The following is a 16092-nucleotide window of genomic DNA, read 5'->3' as shown; positions in this document are numbered from 1 at the left end:
GACGACAACTCTGCTTTGAGGTCATGTAGCAATTTAATATCCGTAAAATGTCTTTTCCTCTGCTGCATTTAAGCAAAAGCAGGCACATGAGAACAGGCAGACGACTGACAGCACAATCTAAGCCCCATCTCTTTACAAAATCAGCCAGAGAAGAGAGGGGCATAAAAGCTGAAATTTTTAGGGGCAGCATGGCCATGGCAGGAGGGCTCTCACAGTGGCCATGCTCCTGTGGTCCCTTTAGGCACTGGCTGAGGTGCATCCATTCCAAAGAATCACAGAATCAATCAGGTTGGAAGAGACCTCTGAGATTATCGAGTCCAACTTATGACCGAACACCACAATGGCAACTAGACCATGGCACTGAGTGCCACGTCCAGTCCTTCCTCACACACCTCCAGGGATGGAGACTCCACCACCTCCCTGAGCAGCGCATTCCAATGTCTAAATTTCCGTTCATCTCTCCCTGACCAGTTTAATAACCAGTTTAAAGTGGGGACAGCAGCCGGGTGTTGACCGAGGATACGACACGGGGTGCAGCCCAGCAGCCGCCCCTATCCCTCCACCTCCTCGCCCACAGAGGTTGCCGCCGAAAGAGGGGGCGAGGACTACACCTCCCAGCATGCTGCGCGGCAGCACAGCCCGGCCGGGGCCCGCCCTGCCCCGCTCTGCATTCTGGGAGCTGTAGTCTCGCCGGAAGGCGGGCGGGGGTGGGTGGGTGCTGCGCCTGTGCCACAGCGAGCCCGTGCCGCTGCCCTGGGGCGCTGAGCGGGGTGGCCTCGCACATCTCGTTTCCTCCTCCAGCCCGCTCGGCACAGCTCGCACCGGGAAGGGGAGGTCTGGCTCTCGGCGTCCTGATGAAGCCCAGCGAGGGGAGCACGCTGCCGCCTCAGAAAGTTGGAGGAGAAGGAGAGAAGGAGAAGGTCTGCACAGCGATGTAGCCCAGAACGTGGAACGGCAGCCCGTGGAAGGCAGTTCAGCTCCTCACCGCCCTGATCCCGGAGCATGGGCTAAACACTATGATCCTCTCCCGTGTGGAAAATCATTGTTTTCTGCTGTTTGTGTTTGTCTTCCAAGCAATATTTATCCTGATCCTCTACCAAGGTGGACCTTCGAATGTGTTTCGCGGGTTTTTAGAGTCGCCTCAGGGGGCGGATTACTCGAAGCCCCATGATGTGTACACAAATCTCAGCTTGTTTACGCGGGCTCCCAGTGAGGACACGATGCCGTACTGCTCAGCGCAGTCCCCAGTCCTGGGTAGGTATGAACCATTCAAACACTATGGAAACGTGGTGTGAAAGAACCTCTTTAGTGTGTCATAACCCTGAACGGGTCATAAATGTAAGTTGTATCTTCTTCAAACTTTTCCACTTTGAAACAGGTGTGCTGATGTACTTGCACTGATAAAATTTTCTCGTGTTAACTAACTTGTTTTTATTGGTTATGTGAGGAAAAGTATTTTGCTGCCCTAAAAATTTCCAGTATTAAGAGTTTGGTTACATAGATGTCAAGATTGTAGAGCAAGAGTGAAAACAGTGCATGGTGATAATATCAAGTTAGTAATACTTTTTTTTTCTTGGCAGTCCTGTGTAAAATGTCCCAACAATTCAGTAACTGCATAACAATGACCTCTGAGCCTTATATCAAGCCTGTAGTTCAATATAAATTGATTAAGTTGACTTGAATTATCATTTATATGAGGATGTATCTTGGCACCTTGCTCTTCATTGTAATCCTTTGGCCTATGATTGTTACACATCCTTTAGACTTAGAAACTACTCGATTTGACTGAAAATCTGGTCACAGGTTAATTTATATTTACAGTAGGACCAAACCAGAGCTCATCTTAGAAGCAGCATTCATCCAGCTGTTGCGCTACTAAAACAGTTGAGAAATTTTAAGTCAGTACAAAGTCAAACCTATAAAGCAAGTGTGTTGGTGGTGAAGCTCAGGCAATAGTGAATCCCTTCGACTCAGCCAGCCATGAATGGATTAAGTGCCGTCAGCATGCACTTTCAGCTGGTTTGGGGCCATCACCTTCTTAGAATGCTCTGTAGCAAGTTGCTCTTGTCAGGTTTTTCCATACTGCATAGGTTTCTGCATGTCTAAGTGTTGTATACACCTAGCCTTGGACCGCTGTTCAGCAGTGGCTCTGCTGTTCTGGGAACACATGGAGCCCGTTCAGAGCAAGTGGTTGACCTTGGTTCACGTGGAAGTTCTGTGGGAAGCCAGTGCTCTTGTGTCAAGTTGCTTACTTAGGTTAGAGAACTCTGCTGGGACCCTGTGGATCAGCCTGCTTAGACTGCAGTCTTTGTAACGATGCTTGTTCTTTTGAGGTGTTTCCTTCTTCCCCTGTTGCTTGCAATTGAATTACATACACGCAGTATGTGTGATGAAACTGTAGGATAACTCTGGGTGTATGTTTCAGTATTTCCCTCAGAAATGGCTCTACTAAATCCTGAAGTCCTGATAGCACAGAGCCTTTTTGCACAGGTGCAAGGTGTCACGGCCTCAGTGCACTGTAGCCCATCAGTTCTGGGAAGCTACAATTCCTTGTTTCAGGCTGAGTTGTTTTATTTGAAAAAGCACAGCAGAAACGTGACTGCACCTTATTTGTCTCCACTACTGATGAAAATCCTCTGTCCTAAAGAGTCAAATGAGACAGCTTTAGTGTCAAAAAAAAGAACCAAACAATGCTGCAGCTTGCCTGCAAACCATCAGATAAGCAAAAGTAGTGACGTATATGGAGGAGGCAGATGCAGAGTAAAATTACACTAATCTGTGCTCTTAGAGCTGTGAAATATTTTTAAGCACTCTTCTTCTCCCTGTCACCGGGAGTGCTGAGAACAGGGGATTGTCCTGCAGGCGGTACTTCGGAGCTAAAATGGAATGTTAGTCATAGACAGAAACAAACAGTAAGTTGGCTGGGAGAAAAAAAATCCAACCATGAGGCAAAGTATTTGTGGAAGCTTTGCTGTATGAAAATACTGAGTTGAGCATATGAACCCTTGTTGAGGTGAAGCACAAGTTAATTTGGAGCACTGATACAGATTCAGCTTAAGGAAAATTAGGTGTCCGCTTGTAGTGGTTTGGTTCAAAATACTCATTACTTACTTGTTTACCTTCTATGAGATAAGAATTAGGAGAAAGCAAAGTAGGCACAAAACTTAAAAGAACGCATGACACTGCTACAACTTAGCTTTTACACTGTGATATTTCCCTTTCAGTGTAGGAAGTAAATTACTACTTCTTGTATCACTGCATGCCAACCTCTTCTGGATGTTTTGCTTTTTTTTTTAACTGAGAAATGTGCTATTTTGTGAGGGAGTTGTCCTTTGTTTTGTATGTGATGGGCACACATGAATTGAGATATAAATACTTTATAAATGCCTTGAATAGTTGTTGCCATCGTCTCTCATGAGACGGTTGTTTCTTGGAAGCATTATACTGGAGAGAGCAATGCCTTTTAATATTAATTTCATCAACTCTATTAAATGAGATTTGAAATCAATTCTTGAGGACTCAGCCTCCAGTTCAGAGCTCATAATAAGTCACTGTGCCCACTCTAAAGCGTGTTAAAGTAACTGGAAGGAGGCCAAATGGCTTAAATGGTTTCTGCATCAGGGCTTTTATGAAGTGCAGCACTTTTTCCATTTATATATGTAGTAGATCATTTTGATAACTGTTTGAATGTAAATCAGCTTGCAGCTCATCTGTCTATTTCCTGTCTCCTGAATCTGCAGCAACTTGATTCTTCCAGGGCTGTGGAGTAAGAATTAAAGTGTAATTGCTAAATCTCTGCCTTAGAGGAACTAGACTCCTGCTGACTAGTGGTACTTTTTTAACTCCTAGTGGTGTCCAGTGAACGTTTTGTGACCAACTTGAAAAGCATTGCAGGTGTTCAGTGTCTTCACTAATATTGTGAATAAATTACTTGAGTTCCCTCAAAGGTTAAAGTTTCTACACAAGTAACTGGTTTCTTCCTCCTTTCTTTTTAGGAAAAGCAAAGTGTTTATATGCCAGGGTTGTACTTCTTTAAACAGAACAAAGTAGCTTTTAAATTAGAAATCTGATTTTCTCACATTGCATGCAGGATGTCTTGTTTCAGTTCATCTTTTCCTCTCACAAGGAATGCTCTTTTCGATGCTAGAAGACTTGGCTTTTTTTATTATTTCTGTTTTGGTTTAAAGGAGTACCTTCCTTCCTGCATGGTATGTGCTGAACAAATTGGTTTGGCCCGCGAGGACTTTAATAGTTGAAAGTTCTGTCTGTAACTCTGCTGTTTATAATTCACTCGTGCTATGGAAGGCTTTTTTCCAAGCCCTTCTTCTAGCAGTTACTGCCTTTCACTCCCATCTGTCATAACCTGTTCATGAGCAGGACCATCTGTTGTATTAAGTAGCTCCTGCTACATTTTTTAATGCTGCCAGTGTTTCTTCTCTTGGATTTAAGGAGAAATAAAAAGGTGACAGTGCTAATGCTGAGATTTATTTTCAGGTGCCATTGCAGCAGCCTTGTATTCTATCATTAGAAACTGACGCATAAGTGAAAGCTGTTGGTCTGATTTTTAATTTTTTTTTCCCAAGCAGTGATAGAATTATACAACTATGACTCTGTTAATGTAGTGTGTGGTGCTGCACTATCTGAGTGCAGCATTCACCCATGCTACTGTTCCTGTTTGCTCATCTTGTGTAGGTTCTGATTATTCTGATTGGACTCTGTAATTATAGCTGCAAACTCTAAATGTATAGAAAGGAGTTCAGAAGTCCTGGAGTTACTTTCATAAGGTGGGATAGATATGGTCAAAGTCAAAAGATCACCTGACAGGCAAGTATGCTGCCTGGAAAGTAAAGCAAACAGGGAGTGTGCTGTCACTGGCACCAGCTGACAACACAGACAGGGAATTGTGAGGCCTAACTCTACACACTAAAGTTTCATATTCATTAAACACCCTCTGTGTGATGGTACAGCACAGAAACATCTTAGGAACCAGGCCATGGAAAAATTGCTTGGACACTTCAGGATGTTGATCCTGTACCCTGCCTCAACAGGGATCCTGTGCTTCCTGGTATGGCTAAGATGGGTTTTTCTTCCTTTCCCAAAGCTGCACTTTGGCAGTTTTATTTATCCCTCTTTGGTCTCCAGCTTTCAACTGCTCTGTTCACATTTGGGATTTAATTGGATTAGATTGCATTAGCCTTTTGTTAGCTGGACAGCAGGGAGACATGAGAGGCAGAACGTAGCTTGTAGCCAAGGAGTATAGGGCAGCCAGAGGTTTTGGGGATATAAGTCACACTGATTTGGGGTTTTTTTTCTTCCCTTGGCATATTCTAGATTGAGTTTCTGAGCTGATTTGTTTGAGGTATGGAGCCAAGCAGCATGGGAGAACATGATATCTTGAAAAACCTGGAAAATGCAAATGTTACACTCCTGAATGGTATGCTTGGTTATGGAAGGAGAGAACAGGAGTGAAGCTATTCACATTATCTTACTCATATTCTTACGTTCAAAGGAAAATCTTATTTTTTCTGGAATTTAAGGATTATTGCTGCAGAATCCTGCTCTGCAATACAGAGTCCCACGTGTTTTATAGAAAACAAAACCCTGCCTTTGTGGGAGAATAAAAGGGATTAATTCCCTTTCTTATTTTTTCCTTAGAGCAATGATCTATAGTTGAAATCTCTGAATATAATACTTCTTTAGCAAGCTCCAGTTGTCATCAAATCAGTGGTTAATAGTGCTTTAGTTGAAAGATCTGATAATCAGTGAGTCCCTAAATCTAAACAGCAACTGAAACGTGGGGGTCTAAAAGGTGGGAAAAGAAACTGTGTGCATGGAAGTAGGAAATAACACCATGAAATCTTCACTGTAAGTGTGACCTAGATTCACAGCCCACAGAATGATTCTCTGAAGAACTACCCTTCTGTTTCAGGTACAAATACATGGCAATGTACTCTGCTTTCCTGCTGCAGGTAATGCAGTGAAAATCAAATTCTTCTGTATTTTAAATAGTTGGAGAAGGGCTGAAACATGAATTTAAGAGTCAGCTCTTGCAAAATCTTGCTGACAAGCAAAAGTCAGGCTTTCTTTTTAAAAACGAACAAACAGAAACCAACAAAACCCATGCAGTGGGATTCAGACCAGACATTTTTGACAGCATGAGAAATGGTATCAGTGGCTCTTCAGACTGACCTTCAGGAAATGCCATTTGTGTGTTCCTTGGGGAAGAGAAGGAGACACTTACGAAGTATAGGTTTGCCCATTAGAAATGTGAGGTGTAACAACTTCCTCATGGTAGAAAAATGTTCCCCAGTTCTGAATGGACACTTTGAATTTTATGGAAAATTTAGTCCTTAAGCCCTGTTACTGCTCTAAAAAACCCCCAACCAACCCAAAGCCAACCAACCAAACCCCCCAAAAAAACCAAACCTCTAAAACCAGGGGAGAGATGTTGCTTCCTTCTGTGTCAGTTAAACAGGATATGGGTGCGGGCAGGCTCAATTTTTTTGTTTGTTTTTGTTAGAACTGTAGCAGAGCCTTGAATATAGGATGGGCTGGAAGAAGCATATTCTGGACTCACCTGCTCATTTAGTCTTAGAACACAGCTGTACCTTTTCCTGCTCAAATAAAAGCTTCTAAACACCAGGCCTAAATATTTGCTCTCTCTCAGGCTTCATTGTCAGAAGGTTTTGAGAGAATAATTTATTTCAGTGGTTTAAGAGGGAGTCTGACAAGATACTGAAAACCTGATTTAGGACAGCCATAGCATTAATTATCAGCTTGGAAAGAAAGGAAAGTCTTGTTTATAGCTATATAAAAAAACAACAACAAACTTGCCCTAAAGACTTCTGATGCAAAAGAACATTCTGCCTTTGGCAGCATGGCCTGCAAAGAATTTTTGAATAGAACTGTCATTTGAAATTGTCAGCTTCTAATTATGATTTAGGTGAAAGTTTTTCCCTAGTTCATTTAAGCAGTGGATGTTAATCTTGTTCTGCATCTGTGCTTTATTTTCTTAAAAGTTCCGAGTTGTAGGAAACCATTAAGACACACTGATTTGTGTATAAATACAAGTCTTCTGCTACTTCTGGAAGCTTTTCTCACTACCCAGGAGGACAGGCATTTAAATAATTGTAGAATTTGTTTATTCATATTGTAGCAATGAAATTTGTGTTAAAATGGTAACTGACAGTTAATACTGACTCTTTTTCACTCGTGACTTGTCAGTATTTTTCCATCTGAAGAATGGAAGAATTCATGTGAAAATGCAGATTTATTTTAATTAGGTAAAAATTCTTGAACATATCCAGTATATTTTGTATTTAAAAATGAAGTGCTGAGTAGATGAACAACCATATATCATTTCTTTTGCTACCCTGTGCCTGTTCCTGAAAATGCATCTTTCTTCTTTCTCAGTTCTGTCATCTGCTTCTCCCAGCATTTTGAAGTACTGCCTGCTTGTCGCAGTGTATAAAATGAAATAATATAGCAAATACAGCCATTGTGGCATGTGATTATAACATCAAATTGAACTTGAAATGCTTTTAAAGGTAAAGCTGACATTTCCTAAAGCATTTGTATTCATCCAGGCTTTAAACTGTTTCTCCCCTGACCTGCTGAGTACCCACTTGTACATCTTTGTCCTTGAATCTCTTCTGAAAGAGGCTAAGAGAAATTTTCCAAATGGGTAGCAAAAGCAGATGTGTCTGTTCATCTTGAATAATTTTCAACGCTATTTCTTTCAGTGAATACATTTATTCAAGGATCTCATCTAAGCAACACAAGACTATAGTAGGCAGCCAATCCCAGGGAAAAGCAGCTGTGCAGCAGCCCAGTGAGACTTGCTGGCTGTGCCAGGACTCGGGATGCCTGGCAGGTAGCATGTCCTGCTGGTGCTGAGCCTGGCACCACTCGGTGCGGAGCCGGGGGAGGTGGCCAGCAGGCAGCGGTGAAATTTGTCACTGAGGCACATCTGTGTGGGCACTGTTAGCTGTTCTCTGGCGGGGCTGCTGTTTGAAGGACTGAACGTGGGTAGCTAATCTGGGAGGTCTGAATAAAGGTGGAGGAACATCACTGATGTTCCGTTTTCTGTGTCTCCTTACAGTTGGTCCATTAACCATCACCTTCAGGGTGCTTCCTAGTGAAAGGGTGATCATGAAGAGAAATCCTTTTGTTCAGCCTGGTGGCCACTACAGGCCACCTCACTGCTTTCCACGCTACAAATCCGCCATCCTTGTGGCCTACAGGAACCAGGAGAAGTACCTGCGCCATCTTCTCTACTATATCCATCCTTTCCTGCAGCGCCAGCAGCTCAGCTACACTATCTACCTGATTCAGCAGGTAAATCAATCTAAGTCACATGTGCCTGCTGGGAAGCTCAGCTACACCACTTAAGGGTTAGGCTCTGAACAAAAAATGTGACTCTTCTGATGTGGAAATACTGTTTTATGCATGGGCTGAGAGGAGGTCAGATATGTGCTGTCCCATCTCCATGGCTGTTAATGATTGAAATACCATACCACTTGTCAAGATCATCGTTCTGCTATTAATTGGTGCTGTTGTGGTTTTTTTTTCCTGGGGGTATGAACTTGTCACTAAGTGTTTGTGCTGGTTTGAAAGTAAACCAACAGGAGAAATTAACCCCCACACAACCACCTTGAGAAAGATTTCAGGTCAGAATGACAATTTAATAGGAAGATTACAATAAATGCCAAAAAACAGAAACACTGGCTTAAGCTGACAGAGTACAGCCTGTCCCTCGTTGGTCACGGTGGTGGTCACAGTCTGATTAAGTGATGGGTGCAGTGTCGAAAACAGTGATCCTGTGGAAGGTCTGGTCCTCATCTGGGTCCCTTAAGTGGTGGTGGTGGTGTCCCAAGTCCCCAAATCGAGATTATATGCGGTCAGGTTCTGGTGGTACCTCCCCCAGGGCGGGGAGTTTCACAGTGAAGTGGTGCAGTCCTATGAGTGATAGAATATTTTTCAGTCTTGATGGTCGATGCTGCTGTCTGTTCTGCTGGTGCCATTGAGTTCATGATGGCCACTTAGCAGAGACAACCCCTTCAGGATGAATGGGACTGCTGCTTCACCGGAGGGAGTTACCGCAGCTGAAGAAAAAGAAACGCTCTCGTGCCTCGCAGGGTTGCCTCTTTTTTCCTATCTCATTTAATACCCAGCTCGTAGCCTGAGGGGTGGCGTGTGCACTGGGCAGCTACTGCGAACGACCCATCGTTAACAGTTTGTGAGAAAATGATGTAGAGGAAAGTAGAATACAGAGTTTGGTTACACCCCACATTAGCACTTTCCTTTTGTAACCCAAGACAGTGGTAACTTTTATTTTCCTCTTTTTGAGAGATTCGTGTGGTTTGTCTGTAGCTTGTCAGCGTGGAGACTAAATGCTGAAGTGAAGTTGGATATTTTTAGTCTGTATCAAGTACAAACATGTGGCTTGACCCTGCTGTGGCGCAGTCCGTGCAGGTGAAACAGCCTTTTGTACCTGAAGTGGGGTGGTGTTGCAAAAGATCAGTGGCAAGGGAGCAAGTTTTGGATTCATCAGTTAAAACCAACAGTTGATTGGGAGGCCAAAGACGCTTTTTTGTTTGACCAAGATCTGTTTTTCTCATTTGTAAGCCTTAATAAACAGCAGTCAGGGCAAAAGTGTTGCTGTGCAGATTACACCTGAGGATTGGCTTATGGGTGTCTTGAAAGTCAGCCTTCTTCAAGTGCCAACAGTGCACAGCCCCTGACACAGCAAAGCTGACAATTTTGAGTGTGTGATGAAGAGGATGTGTGACATTTTCAAAGCTGGGAGCATGGAATTTGCAGCCAGTAATAAATCATTCAATTGAATAAGGCTTTTTGACTAAAACAGATTTTAACTGAGTTATTATCTTTGTTGTTTTGATGAAGAAATGTAGGTTTTCTTTTCCAGGTAGGGACTGGTTCATTTAACCGAGCAAAGCTGCTTAATGTTGGTGTCCGGGAAGCCATGAAGGATGAAGAGTGGGACTGCCTTGTCCTGCATGATGTTGACCTGGTCCCTGAGAATGATTATAACCTCTACATTTGTGATGAATACTATCCCAAGCACATGGCCAGTGCCATGGATAAATTTCAGTACACGTAAGTGCCTCCATTTGCTTCCTGTGGATATATTCCAATTGATTCACTTTCTGTTAGGAAGTATGGGTGGGAACAGTGAAAGACACAACCTTTATGAGGTTTTCTGTGTATTAGTTGTGCAGTAGTGACTTCCCTAGAAAAGGATATTCTTGACCCAAGCATGCAATCTTGAATGTTTCCTTGCTTGTAGTTCCCTGTTCCACAGTTAGCTCAGCTTGGCAAATGACTGGCAGGTTTCTCTTTGACTTTCCTTCAGGAAAAAAAGTATCAGGTTGGAGTATTGGGTCACGTGGAACATGATGTTGTAGGATACAGGTACTTCAAACTGATCCAAGAAATGAATTTTGAAACCAGCTTACTTTGGGGGAAGGTGGTGGGAATCAATGAGGGGACTTGGAACATCATGGGACTTAGACTGGGGTTACTGTTCTGGGTTTGGCATTGTCATGACAGTGTCTGCAAATATGCAATTAATGTATGTGTGACTTGGATCACACTGTTAGTTGTGGAGGACAGGTATTAGCCTTCAATAGTGATGCTTTGGGTTTTGTTGGTTGGGGTTTTTTGGGGGGGTGGTGTTTGTTTACTTGTTTGTTTTCTCTTTTAGTCTGCCATACAAGTCCTTTTTTGGGGGCGTGTCTGCTCTGACTCCAGAACATTACATGAAGATGAATGGGTTTCCCAACACATACTGGGGCGACAGTGGTGAAAATGATGACATTGCTACAAGGTACCAGTGCACAAGACAGGCTTGAAATGGATTTAAGCTGGCAAGTGAAGCATAGCAGCACCCTCGGAAAGGAACCAAGACACTGTTCCTTCGTGTGCTTGCACTATCATTATAATCCCCAATGCTGTTGGTACTGGGAATGCTTAATGTCAGGAGATGCTCAGAACCTATGAATCCAACCACTGTGTGCTGGGAAAACAATGCTTTCTCATTTCTGGAGAGCGGAATGTTACTTCACATCCTTGTGCCTTCAGTGCAAGGGGTTATAACCACTTGTAGTTGATAAGTGCCTCCCCAAGGGAGGGAAGGCATCTGCAAGCATGAGGAATAAGAAGGTACTTAACTAATTCTCAGACAGTTGGGAATTTAAGTTGAGTGCATTTAGGTTGCTCCAAGTGTTACCTAATCACTGATACTTGGCATTAAGGAACACAAGGAATTCTATCTTTTGTCTGCAGTGCTGGGTGATGGAGAAGCCTGTGTACCAGTGTGAGTCAGTGACAGCAAGAGTTGATGGTTTTTCTTGTACTTTGGTTGCCATGGCAGCAGCATTCTATAGACGAGTTTAGTTCCAGGTGCTCTGCCTAATGCGAATTCTTCAAGTACAGAATCGTGGCTGCAGCTTCTCTATTCAGCTTTGGAATTGCACTGTGCACCTTTATGATCCAGCACTGAGGCAGGCTCATGGGGAGTTTATAAAACTAAACTGACCATGGAAGCCTTTGTTATTTTTGTCTTGCATAATGTGGCAAGTTACACAAGTTTTTTTTCAAAGCAGTATTCATCTGGGAATTGAAAGCCAGATCTTCTAACATAGAATTCCTCCTTTGCCTTTCAGAGAAAGCCAACTAAAAGGTTGTATGGTTGTTTAGAGAGTCAGCATTTATGAAAGGAAGAGAATGCCAGGAAAATAGATCTTTACATCAAGCACTACAATACTGGGTCTATTCAGCTGTTCTTCATATAGCTTAGGCATCTAATTTGGTTTTTGGTACCAGGGGTATAGACTCATGCCAGTTGTGCATAGGAGTGCGCTTCTTTGAAGAGAATCCTGGAAGGCAAGTGAATTATATAGCTCCCAAAATAGCCTTTTCTGGAAGGGAATTAGAGCAGATATTTTCAGAGAAAACTTACACTAATGATTAGCAATGTTTTGGCCCAGAGATACATGGAGGCCATGGGCAGTGCCTGTTAATGATTTATTCACATTCTGAAGTCTCAACCTGCAGAAGTTAGGAATGAACTGGCTGTGTTCTTCAATGACCGGCTGGGGTCTGGGTTTTAGGAGGTGCTCAAGCACTTCTTACCATGTAGCAAAAAAATTAATGAATCTCTTTTTTTGACATTTCAATGTCCAGTTTCAAAAAGTTCTGTGCAAAGATGATTTTTTTTCTAGGATCCTCCCTATTAAAAGCAGAGTTAATAAAAAAACCTGCCAGCTGCAACTTATAGTTGGCAGACTGCAGCACTCTATAATACAAGTCATAGCAAATACCAGGTTCTACCTTCTATTAGAAGAAAACACTACTCTAATTGGAGCCACTCATGTGTTAACATTTTCACCTACAGGAAAGACTGTTGGCCTCTTCTTAACAGTAAATGAATGTATTAACTGTTCCAGGCTACAGTTTTAGTCTTATTTTGCAATGCAAAAACCTGTAACAGCAAAGCTAGTTTAGTGTTCTTGCTTTTTTGTCTCTTCATGATTGAATGTGCCATAAGCTTATGTTCAGAAAACAAGAAACTTTGGCTAAAACTCCATCTGAAATAATAGTACTGTAACACTGTCAGTGAAGTGTTATAATCATCTGATGGCTCTAGCCTGACAAATATTTTCAGTTCCGTAGCCTTTCAGCTTCATAACATTCCTGCTGTATCAGATCCCGATGGAACACAGTCAAATGCTGCCAACATGCCAGTTAGATAATCTCAGTTGAGCAAACATTCATTCTTACATTCACAGGAATTTTCTCTGCCTAAGGGCTGTCCTGTGATAACAGAGGTTTGGTAGCCCTAGCACTATTAAAGGCACTTTTTACTGGCAAAGTAACATAGATGCTATCAGCAATGGGTTGGGGGTTGCTTGAAAGTCACCCAAAATGCTGGTTTTAGAAGCTCTGTTCTGGAATTCTGAGCCTTCAGTTCCTCTTTTCTTATCTAATGATCCTGCAGCTGAGCTTACATATGTTTGTCTGGTGCCTGTATTTATCCCTAATCTTTTATGAACCAGTCTAATCAGGCCATCTGAATGAATGGCACTTCTCAAAGAACAGAGAGGCTTAATCTGGGTTTGGAAACTCAGGACTGACTTCCTTTCAGAAACTGCAAGTTTGAGATTTTTTTAGTTTTGGGGGGGTTTTTTTATGTTTAGGTGATGGACCTTTAGGCAGCAAAAGCTCTGCTCTTAGGAGGAAGTGGAATAATGCTCATTTGTCAGATTCAGGGGAATTGCTCTTGAATGCTCTGTATGTTGAAGTTCATTCCCTGCTTGCTCTAATCCCCTTGTGCCCTGTCAAAGTGCACTGCAGCTGAGAGCTTTCTAGCCCAAGCCTGGCCTAGAGCCCGCTAGAGAAGATCATGTGGCCCTATGCTGCTTCTGCACTTTGTTTTTATTGCATTAACACTGAAAATCATCTCTGACTCTGAGCCTGGAAGTGGCATCTTGATGCCTAAGCAAACACATTTGTATGTTGTTTTAAAGGATTCACTTAGCAGGAATGAAGATAGTCCGGACTTCACCCCACCTTGGACGCTACCGAGTGATGGACTACAATGAAGAGACAGAGAGACAAGAGCCTTGGAGGAGGTACCTGGTGGGGCTGGGGGCTGCTCTGTGCCTTCTGGCAGGGTGGCTGTTTGTGTTGTCTTCCCCAGAACAGGCTAAGTATGGCTCATGTCACTGCTGCTTTTTCTGCTTTAGGGAGGCTATTTAAAAGCAGCCCCCAGTCAGTTTCAACTGAACCATTCAGCTCCTGTCTTCATGTTTGAAGGGTTTCTCCTCTTTCCTACCTTTTCTTCCTATTGTGAAGGACACATGCCAGCTAGGAAGCTAAAACATCAGATTTAAATACGAAATTATTCAGGAAGTAAAACTTAAAGAAAAAAAAATACTGCCTGTCTTGTAAATAGGGAGATTGCAGTTTTAAAGAGGCACTGTGTTACAAGTTCCCAATAATAAAAGCTTGCTCTTCGGTCTGTGGAGTTAATGTGCCATTAAAATAGTGAAAAGCAATATTCTAGTTTGAAGACACGAGAAAGGTGCTATGAGAGACTTTATCAAAGACTGTTTTATATAGAAGAGCTGGAGGAGGGTGTTGGGTCAAGTGTGGCGGAGGCTTCTTATACCGACAGTGCAGATTTCTCTTTATCATCTCAAAACCCAGGTTTCCATAACAACCCTGTCAAAAACCTACCTACAGCAGCCTCTGTACACCGTGGCTGCAAACTTCTGCGTTGCACTCCCAGATCTCTCTGAGCTGCTGACAGCTCCTTAGCTTTTGGAGACTGTAGCTGCCACCCCACTGGTCTCCCTCTCTCATCAGGGTCCAGTCTGAATTGTCCTCCTTGTTTGGAACACGGTGTGAACTTACTCTAATCTGTTCAGTCTGTATCATGGGAAGAATTGTCTCAGGGCTTTTCTGCCTTCAGGAAGACTCTTTCTTCTGCAGCTTCAGCTGCAAATGTTACCTTCTTTCTTCCATCTAACCACAGGTATTCTTCCTCCCTCAGGCCTCCTTCCCGACACAACACCAGAAAGACATGGAAAGCTGATGGAATGAATACATTACAGTTCAGGCTCCTTTCAAGGACTAAGCATCCTCTTTATACTAAGATCACTGTGGATATTGGATATGTTCCCCCATTTTCTTGAGACTGAAAACAAAGCAGAGGTTGGGTGCCACATGGGCATTCAGCCAATACCTCCCATTTTCCTGTGGTGTCTGCCCCACCTGAGATTAACCCTTTTGCGCCTTTCACTTTTCTTCAAACTGTTCCAGATTTAGAAGAGGCTCCAGGAATAGGGTATGACAGCTACTAAACAGCCTGTGGCTTACTGTAAAAACTGTCCAAGTCACTGTAAAACTGACTCCTGAGCCATGTGTCTGTGACAGGAAGCTGATCCAAGCTTTCTGGAACCTTTGTTCGGTAGCTGGATAGCTCTGTCCTGCTTTGTACTAAGTGTTAATTGGGATGCAAGCCATTCTGTCAGAGTGGCCTCTGACGTGTTGTATTTTGAGAAAGTGTTGAAGCCAGTTACAGTTCTATAAATATCTCCTGTGAATTTGAGTAAAATAAATTGAGTTATGTGTTTGGCTTAAGAGTTTTATAAAATATTAAATAAGAGTGTAATAAAAGAGAAAGTTGCCCTGAAACCAGAGTTTAAATCCCTGATTGTTTTTTTTTTCCTGACCTGAACCACGACTGTTTAAATTATTTTATTGTAGCTGCAAGTAATGCAGTCTAACCTTCTGCTCAGAGCAGCAAAATTAATCTACTACTACAGCTGTGGCTCCAACATTAAGTATCATTCAAAGCTGAGCTGTCTTCAATACAAAATACTTCTGAGAAATTAAATACTAGAGCAAAAACGAAGTCAAACATGTCAACAGTGGAGCTGTGACCCTGGCAGGAATGCATTTGTACTTACCTGACTGTGAGATTGACACAGTCTGCCCACACCCTTACCCTTGCTGTAAAATTTCTTTCTCTGCCAACTCAGTCTGTGGCACTGCCTGCCAGGTCCAGTTATTTTGAGCGTGTGACACAGGATATTTTGGCTTGTTACTTAAAGATACAAAAATTCCTTCATCACTGAAAAGCTGCATCTATGCCACTATACCTACAAACATTTAAAGTTTCAGTCTTTACAGTTGGAATAATGTCCTAAAAGAAACTCTCCCAAGCCTGGCTTCACATCAACATGTAAAGACAGTTAAATACAATGCAGTAAGTCAAGTGCTCTAACCAAGATTTCTGCAGAAATGCTGCAGCACAGTGGAACAGCTGGTTACCCACAGACATTCACCTGTTCCTTGAGCAAGACTCACAGATAATGGCCTGGGTATGTAGACAGATAACACACTCTGCTAACAGTGTGGCTCAAAGCATTAAAATATGTGGAGAGGAATTTCTCCCTATTCAACACAGCTGGCCACTGCTGTTCCTTCCCAATCCCTGGAGAGTAACAGGCATAACCTGCTGCAGAATGAGATTGATCACTGCCATGGGTTACATCAGCAGTC

The 16092-nt window shown here is 42.7% G+C and overlaps 1 protein-coding gene across 1 annotated transcript; it reads left to right on the top strand.

Annotated features, from left to right (window-relative positions):
- The first annotated feature begins 686 nt into the window (after positions 1 to 686).
- On the top strand, positions 687 to 15227 carry LOC121666315 (beta-1,4-galactosyltransferase 3-like). Its single transcript, XM_042031766.1, has 6 exons — positions 687 to 1254; positions 8102 to 8337; positions 9929 to 10119; positions 10727 to 10849; positions 13551 to 13655; positions 14579 to 15227. The coding sequence occupies exons 1-6, from the start codon at positions 1017 to 1019 to the stop codon at positions 14718 to 14720; spliced, it is 1035 nt and encodes a 344-aa protein (XP_041887700.1). The 5' UTR covers positions 687 to 1016; the 3' UTR covers positions 14721 to 15227.
- The last annotated feature ends 865 nt before the right edge of the window (positions 15228 to 16092 follow it).

This window comes from Corvus kubaryi, unplaced genomic scaffold (genome assembly GCF_017639235.1).
Source record: "Corvus kubaryi isolate FWS band 111438036 unplaced genomic scaffold, C.kubaryi_AGA036_p1.0 37341, whole genome shotgun sequence".
Lineage (NCBI taxonomy): Eukaryota > Metazoa > Chordata > Aves > Passeriformes > Corvidae > Corvus > Corvus kubaryi.
The sequence above is the reverse complement of the archived record's forward strand: the minus strand, read 5'-3'. Positions and strand labels throughout refer to the sequence as shown.